Raw genomic sequence first — 8,898 nt, 5'->3', positions numbered from 1 at the left:
GTAACGAAGCAATACATTTCTATTTAAGAAGTCATTTAAAGAAATTCGCAAGAAGTACATCCACTAACTCTAACAAATAAATACGCACTAACTAAAGTATTACACTCTATCTATATCACTAATAAGAACTGTGCATATTCCAAAACTCCTCGACCGATGCTATAATCTGTGGCTTCTTATGGTTGATCCGACTCCGGAGTATATGCACCGCGGTTATCATGCGAATATCGTGATCATCGAGCTAGAAATTATACATTATGAATTAGTACCAAAAAATAGGGATTAAATATTAGAGATTTGTTTTATAAATGCTCACCTTATTTTTACCATATGGCTTAAATTCATAAGTCATATCCATCCACTTCATCACCCAAGTTGCAGAGTTCAAGCTTGAGGAACATTGAGGTATATCTTCTGGTCTTTCAATTTTGTAGTCATGAAATTGTTTATTATACTCTTGAATGCCATCATCCTTGTAAAAGTTCGACATGATGACTTGCTCCAGTACGTGTGCCTGATTTCATTTCACTGGTTAAATAATAAAAACAAAATAAGATCTAATAAGCTTATTAAATTTTTCCACGGACTTACTAGTGTCTTCATATAGCGAATTCTGTCATCATTAAAATGGGTGTCCATGTGATAAATTGCATGCTCGCAAACCGATATTACCATTAGATACCAGTGGTCATCCTCTTGAATAGGAACATATATCTAAACCATAAAAATTTGTCCCTCGGTTATGTATGCTGATAATGAAAAACTGTATCCAACAATGAATCTTAAGAAAAAATTCTTACAAATTTTAAATCAGCAGTAGGTTACATAAATTTATAAATGTAGTCTTCCATCTTCTTCTTTAAATCTTTCTTGTTGAAGACATCCACCTAGTTCATTAATGCAAACCAATATAGTCTTTAGTACATGATAAAGAAGTCTAGTTCTATATCAGCATTACATTTGCAACTAAAGATAAATGAACTTATCTTTTCAGGGTTATAGAACATACCACAAATCTCGGTGGAAGTTGCCATGTTGTCTTGAAACTTACATCAGATTGATCATCAGTGCATTTCAATGCCGCTAATTCAAGAATCTGGATCACAATCCAAATATATATTAAGAGATCATGCCCAGAACCGAACGTAGATTAACTAATAGATTACTTGTGTACCTTATCAGTAATGGGTCTGTCAGGTATGAAATGTGCAACGTCTGATCTAGTTGCTCTGATTATATTTGTTACGACAAGTTCTTCACTGTATCCATTAAAAATCGAAACACATTAGATTGACCCTCATTCACCGACAACAAAGATAATATCAAATTAACTTACGATGGATCTAGCGATGCTGAAAATATATATGCACAGGCCTTTATCTGATCTTCCAAAAGACGCATGGTTGGAGTTGGCATAAATTGACACTGCATTGACTACAAATTTTAATACAAAAGTATTAGCAATTCATCACTAAATGTAATAATTAGCAGTGCCCATAAGAAACTATATAATTTAAGTGGTAATTACGCTGGTAATGGAAAAGAAATAAACAGCTCTTCTATAGTCTTTTGTGGGTTGGCTCAGTGCATAAGACGCCTTCGATTTATTGACTGATTTGGGCTCAATCTTTGGCTTTCTAATTCCGCCCGGGTGAGTGAACGGTAATTTTTTCTGCGTCCCCATAATGCTCTTACCCTAAAAAAAACAGTTCAGTATATTTTTATTATCATGTTAAGAATATCAAATAATAAGAGTTATGAAATTTTACTATACATGCATATACCTTTGACATATTTTTCTTTTTTGGTGCGGATCTTATAGTTGGAGATACTGGTTTGTCCATATTGATCTTGATGTGGAACGGATCATCGTGGGTGAAAGACATATGATCCAGTACAGTAAGATCATCCTCATCGTCTGATATAGCCGTATGAATATCAATAGCCGAACTCTTAGCCTTCAATCTTGAGATTGGATGTGTGTTTTGTACAGAGAGCTTGGTCGGAGTCTCGGAATCATTGTTCAGACTGAGTTGTGATATCATTGTCTCAATGCGGCTTACAGATTCAAGGATTTTATCAATTATCACGTCCCGAGCAATGTTTACAACTCTCATTGACTGCAAAAAAGAATGGTAAAAAAGGTTATAATAAATAACTTATTTTACATAATATATATTAATTACTGTTTGTCACATCAAATTACCTCCATGCTAGAGAGGACATTGTCCACTTTACTAGACAATTCTTGAACTTTATTTAGATTCTCGCTTTGAATAACATCGTCAAAAATAACTTGGTCATCCTGTAGAAAATAAAAAACATAAAATTTTAAATTACTCGTAATACATTATACTAGAAATTAAAAACCCATTAAGTCTTACCTTAGCACTAGGAATTGTAGTTCCAAGTTGGTCACCAAAATCATCTTACGTTAGCACTAGGAATTGTAGTTCCAAGTTGGTCACCAAAATCAACTTTGATAACATCACAGTCCAGTGACATATTCTGTGTGTTACATGCATCATTGGAGACCCCCACTATATCTTCTTTAGAAGGAATATCCATGATTATTACCAACGGAAGAATATATTACAAGTAGACTTAGTTGAAAGGCAAATATTTAAAATAATTTGTCAACATATAAAAATTTAGTCGGCTTGAACACATATATATACCCAAAAAAGATAACAAAATTTTAATTCTATCTTTTTAAAAATTTTTAAATCAACCGAATAATCTTAAAACTCTTTAAGATATCTTATCTTTTAATTAAAAACAAATACATTTCAAATTTTAAATTAATTTTTATTTCCAATTTAAGAAAAATTAAATTTGAAGAATTCATATAATTATATCTTATCTATAATTATTTTTAAGTAGATAAATAATAATAATAATAATAGACGCATTAGATTAATAACTAAATAAAACAAGATTCAAAACTGGTAGATAGGCCACCAATCGATTGAAATAATAAAAGATGATACTTCAATCGATTGCACTTAGAAAACAATCGATTGAAACAGTAACTAAATCGACTCCAATCGATTACTATAACAACACAATCGATTGAATGAGAGGTGTGTGTATTATTCAATCGATTGCATTAAAATCCAATCTATTGAAATAGTATATATAAGAGTACTCCAATCGATTTCACTGAAAATTCAATCGATTGCAATAAAAAGAAATCGATTGCATTAGAAAATGAGGGTACAACAATCGATTTTACTACCTTTTCAATCGATTGGTTTCCATACACATCTGATTGCAAGCATTCTTCAATCAATTTAATACAAGAACTGATTGCAGATTTACATGCATAGCTAATACTTTAAAAACAAAACAAGCTGATCAATAACTTATGCTTCTGTTGCAATAGTAGCAGCATCAAACATACCTAGACTCTCAAAAGTGAAATTACACAATGAACAATAATATCTGAGACTCTCAAAAGTGAAATGACACATTTCATGATACAGTGAAGATAACACCTAGATTTTGTCCTACATTTTTTGTAACTCAAATGTATTAACTCCCAATCAAGCATCAATGGAGATCATAGGATGATGTGGAATTCTAGATAACAATTTCTTCATGGTCCAGGCCTTGGGATGATGCCCCTTGGGTTTGTGATGCCCATATTAGTGCATAGACTATCAATTGCTTCTCCTTGACGATTGATAGCTTCTGTTTGCCTGTCTTGACGCTGCCTCATATCAGTAAATTGTTCCTCCATATATACTCTCATGCTTCGCAATTCATCCATCAAATCTTGCATTGTTGGCGAAGGAGGGGGTGGTGGTGGGGGTGTCTGTGGTTGTGCTTGCACCTGGTCTTGTGGTTGTCCTTGGGCCTGAGGTTCTTGGGCATCCGGATCTCTTCCCATCTGTCTTAGAGTGCTGTCATCAATCTTGGCCACATTAGTCAAGACGATACTTTTCTCTTCAGTCAAGTCAATTCCAAGCCATTTGAAAATCTTGGCCCAATGGCAAGCATATCCTAAACCAACACTTGATTTTCCTTTCTTCATCTCAAGCATATGATGAACCATAAAATAAGGCCAATTTATCTCCTTTCCAGTCACCATAGCCCAAAGCACTAAAATATCTTTGTTAAACAAGATTCCATGATTATGTTTTCTTGGAATCAACATGTATGAAAACAAATACATCAATATACGCTGCTCAATCCCCAACCCACTGCAACTTATATTACCTCTAGCATCCATGTGTGGATTCTCATATTGTAAACTCTGCAAACCAACTAATCTGTTGTATTCACCCCATTCCTCATCTGCGGCAATACCACCAGTAAATTTTGCCCCATGATAAACTAGACTCCATTGTTCAGCTAGTTCTTGCAAAGTAACTCTATAATGCTGTTTCCCTAAATCAAACTCAATCAGCGGCATTACCTCACCCTCTTCATCAGGTTCAGGAACAACATAATTCAAAGTACTATAAACAGCCCTAACCAAGTGCGGGTAATACTCATCCCTAGTTTGTACAAAATCAACTAAGTGCTGTGTTTGCAATGCATTCAACACCAAATTAAAACGTCTATCCTGAAGGAACTCGGCTGTTATGTACCTGGGAGGAACAATTGGCCTTGACTCGAACTTCTCCACATAGTTTTTCAGTGCCCTTTGAGACGGCATCCACCTTGCCATGTAGTGGGATGAAGCAATGAGTCTGGCGGGGGCAGAGCTTTCTCCCTCAACCCTGGCTCTTTTGGTGTTCTTAGTTCTGGCCATTTTGGGATATTGATTTGGTGTGTTTTGTAAGGAATTGGTTGAGGTTTAATAATACTTAATGTAGGACGGAGTGGATGTTGGTGAGATTGGAGAAGAAGAGAGAAGAAGATGAAGCTTTCTGGTTCGATGAGAGAAGAGAGCGGTGCAGAAATGGGGGTTCGAATCTTTTAAAACGTTACTTCTAATTCAATACGCATGGTTTGGGATTAATATATAGCGATTTTGAAATTTCAATCGATTGGATTACAATACCAATCGATTGAATAATGAAAAAAACACATTTATGACACTTTCCAATCGATTGAAGTTTCAAACCAATCGATTGAATTAGAAGTTACGTGCAAAGTTCAATCGATTTTTAGCCGGAAACAATCGGTTGAATATTAAGACCAATCGATTGTTTGGAAGAATTCAATCGATTGAAAATCATAAACAATCGATTGAATTACATAAATCTCACATTTAATTCATTGTTCAATCGATTTGTTACTATGACCAATCGATTGATTTATGCAAAACCATGCTTACCAGGAATATACAATCGATTGTTTTGTGATAAACTGAAATCCAATCAATTGGGTTATCATTCAATCGATTGGTTTGATAGTCCAATCGATTGGATTTCAGCGAAACACGATTTGAAACTCGTGGAGGAACTTCACGAGATCAAACATAATATTTTACCCGACTGGAATATAATTAGTTGTTGTTTTGTATTTTTTTGTTAATAAATATAATGGTTAATTGATAAATAAATAATTTGTAAAATAAAAAATAGTTTCTATAATTAAATAAAATATAAGGGGTTAATTTGCAATTAAAAATAGTTCAAGGACTACATAGCAATTGATAAAAAAACTTTAAAAACATGTTTTCTACTTGGACCACTAAGTAGTCCAAAGTTACCTGGACCACCGAATCCTGAGCCTTAAAAGTATAATATAACTTCATATGTTAACTAATTTTCAAATTTAATGCTTATATTTATGTCTATTATAGTATTTTAAAATTTTAAAAATTATTTTACCAAATGCAATTATTGTTGTTTATATTTATTGAAAGCTATTTTTAATTTAATTTACCAAACTGTCCAAACATAAATACTACAATTTTTAACAAATCATCTTTTAAAAATTAACTTTTATAAACTATTTTTAAAAAGTAAAAACTTTACTAATCTAAGACTAAGTCATATCTTTTAATAAATATCATAATTTTTTCCACTAATCAAACCCACTTTTTTTTTATGTCAACACTGTTTAAAACTTTAAACCCTGCTTAAGCGTGGTTTGACCTGGTCTCAATGTAATTTTCGATAGGTTTAGGCTAGTAAATAGGGATACAATATACATTTATGTCTATTATAGTATTTTAAAATTTTAAAAATTATTTTACCAAACATAATTATTGTTGCTTATATTTATTAAAAGTTATTTTTAATTTAATTTATTAAACTGTTCAAATATAAATACTACAATTTTTAAAAAATCATCTTTTAAAAATTAACTTTTATAAACTACTTTTAAAAAGTAAAAATTTTACTAAACTAAGACTAAATTATATCTTTTAATAAATATCATAATTTTTTCCACTAATCAGACCCACTTTTTTTTATGTCAACACTGTTTAAAACTTTAAAGCCTGCTTAAGCGTGGTTTGACCTGGTCTCAATGTAATTTTCGATAGGTTTGGGCCAGTAAATAGGGATACAACATGCGCAAAGGGGATATGGCCCAATGGGCTTCCATAGGCCCAGGATAAGTGAAACAATAAAATGGGTACGGGTGGTCGTAGGTAGGTTTTCACTTTTTAGGGTTTGTATTATGCGAATTGCAATGCTGGGAGTACGGAGTTACCAGTTACCACTGTAGTAGTAGCGAGTGAAGGAATTAGGGGTTTTAGGGTTTGCGATTGGGAAATTGGGGATTTAGGGATTTTGTGTACAGTAGAATGAATTTGAAGATGGATTCTGATAAAGCGAAGCTCTTTGTTGGGGGTATCTCGCGTGACACCACCGAGCACGTACTCAGAGATCACTTCGCCAGATACGGCGTCGTTTTGGATTGCACCATCTCCTTGGACCGCACTACCCGAATCCCTAGAGGTTTCGGCTTCGTTACTTTTTCCGATCTCGCTGCTGCTGATAAAGCTCTTCAGGACACCCATGTCATACTCGGAAGAACGGTCAGCTACTTTCCTTCGCTTCTTCGTTTTGTTTTCTTCACTTTCGCCCTACTCCCATTTTTGCATTCTTTGATTGATTAATTAGGGTTTTGATATAATTGGAATGAATTCTTGTAGGTTTTACTGTTTCAATCTCTTATTCTTAATATCGATAATTATTTTCATGAAAGTCACAATGATGCATGGCGTAGTTTTCCCCCGTAAAAAATGATTTTTTCCTTCATTCGACAACATTAACCATTTAAGGTTATAGCACTGTGATTAAGGAAAATATACCTGATATAAGTTTTGATATAAGTTTTGGGAAGAAACATTGTGAAAGGAGTAGTTGAAGAGTAACATTATCTGAAAGGTCAATGAAGGAGGTGGTAAGACAGCGAAATAGTTGGTATTTATGAAAGTAAGGATAAAATTCATGTAAAATAGATAATAATCGGTTGAGTTGCTATTACTTTGGAATGGAGTATTTATTTGGTTGTCTTATGGTCAGTTCTGTTTGATTATGCGTAGGTAGAAGTGAAAAAAGCAATACCAAGAAGTGAGCAGCAACACCAACACCAAAATCAAGTACAGAACAGGGGAGCGAGTAACTATAGTTGTAATGACTGTAGCAGTGACAACATTAGGACTAAAAAGATTTTTGTAGGGGGTTTGTCTGCTGGTATCTCAGAGGAGGAGTTCAGGAAATACTTTGAGCGGTTTGGTCGCATAACTGATGTAGTGGTGATGCAGGACAGCGTAACTCACCGGCCTAGGGGATTCGGTTTCATCACTTTTGATTCTGAAGAGTCGGTACAAAATGTTATGGTGAAAAGTTTCCATGATTTGAATGGTAGACAGGTGGAGGTCAAGAGAGCTGTTCCAAAAGAGGGAAACTATGGTTATGATGGTTTTAATAAGCTAAGATACAGGAGTGAAAGAGGAGCCTCTAAAAGTTTTCCTCCTTATAGTCCTAGCTGCGCAGTTCCTGGCTTTGCGCCTCAGCCATGGTATAGTAATGATGGTGTTTATGTCTATGGATCAAGCAATTATGGTTGGTACCCTATGGGTGGGTATGGAAGTAACGGATATGCAGTGCCATCTGATATTTCTAGGAACTTCTGGTATGGGCCCATGATAGCCAGTCCTCAGGGATGTCATGTGCCTTATGCTAATGCTTTGCCGAATATTGCGTATATGGGTGGTAGGCTAGGAGTAGTAGGTAATGTAGTTGGAACTAGAGGGTACAATGGCATTCTTGGTGCTGCAAGAAATATAAAATCTGATCAACCTCTAACTGCCAATGGATTCATTCCAGGCAATGTGACATTACATCAAGTTGTGACTCAAGATGTGGTCTCTTCTAATTTGAAAGGATCAAATGGTGAAATTTCTAGTTGACAGACTAATAGGGTCATTGAACCCCAAATTCCTGTAGGTATATACTTTCTGACTGCTTCTGGGCTATGAAAGGTTCGTATATTCTTTGCTAGATAATGTGAGATACCTTCTTGGCTAGCTCTTCTGGTTAATTTAGATCTGTGAAGATACCTTCTTATGTGTCATAAATATGTAGTTTATAGCGCCCTTTCATGCTTAATGATGGATATTCTGTAAAATAATTTTAATCTTTTTTTTTTCTCTTTCATAGTTGGTTCAATTGGTTTGTTTGAAGTAGTTTTTTCTATCTCATACATTGCTTTTTTTTTTTTTTTAACACTTTGCAACATCCTTTATGGAAGTGTTTTTCTCTATCTTGCTTGACTTTTTAGCAAGCATGGATTTTTTTTTTTTACATTTTTTTATTTAACTCTTATCTCCCAGTATATTGGTATGTTGGTCTTTATGTGCTGGATGGATGTGGTTAGTTATAACAGCATTTTAGGCTGCATGTTTTCTGGAAATACATTCTTCTTTGGATTGTTATTTTGTTGTCCTTGATTAAAAAAGGAAATATATTGCCACAAATATGTATT

The 8,898-nt window shown here is 34.1% G+C and overlaps 2 protein-coding genes across 2 annotated transcripts; one reads left to right on the top strand and one right to left on the bottom strand.

The window, feature by feature from the left end:
- Positions 1-821: 821 nt before the first annotated feature.
- On the bottom strand, positions 822-2,568 carry LOC127741215 (uncharacterized). Its single transcript, XM_052253266.1, has 8 exons — positions 2,434-2,568; positions 2,207-2,305; positions 1,785-2,120; positions 1,529-1,696; positions 1,337-1,434; positions 1,175-1,259; positions 1,010-1,096; positions 822-887 (listed from the first exon to the last, which is right to left on the bottom strand). Exons 1-8 carry the CDS (start codon positions 2,566-2,568, stop codon positions 822-824), a joined length of 1,074 nt encoding a protein of 357 aa, XP_052109226.1.
- Positions 2,569-6,580: 4,012 nt separating this feature from the next.
- LOC107461235 (RNA-binding protein 1) lies at positions 6,581-8,599 on the top strand. Its single transcript, XM_016079715.3, has 2 exons — positions 6,581-6,943; positions 7,454-8,599. Exons 1-2 carry the CDS (start codon positions 6,710-6,712, stop codon positions 8,321-8,323), a joined length of 1,104 nt encoding a protein of 367 aa, XP_015935201.1. The 5' UTR covers positions 6,581-6,709; the 3' UTR covers positions 8,324-8,599.
- Positions 8,600-8,898: the final 299 nt, after the last annotated feature.

The sequence above is a fragment of the Arachis duranensis genome, chromosome 8 (genome assembly GCF_000817695.3).
Source record: "Arachis duranensis cultivar V14167 chromosome 8, aradu.V14167.gnm2.J7QH, whole genome shotgun sequence".
Taxonomy (NCBI): Eukaryota; Viridiplantae; Streptophyta; class Magnoliopsida; order Fabales; family Fabaceae; genus Arachis; species Arachis duranensis.
The sequence above is the reverse complement of the archived record's forward strand: the minus strand, read 5'-3'. Positions and strand labels throughout refer to the sequence as shown.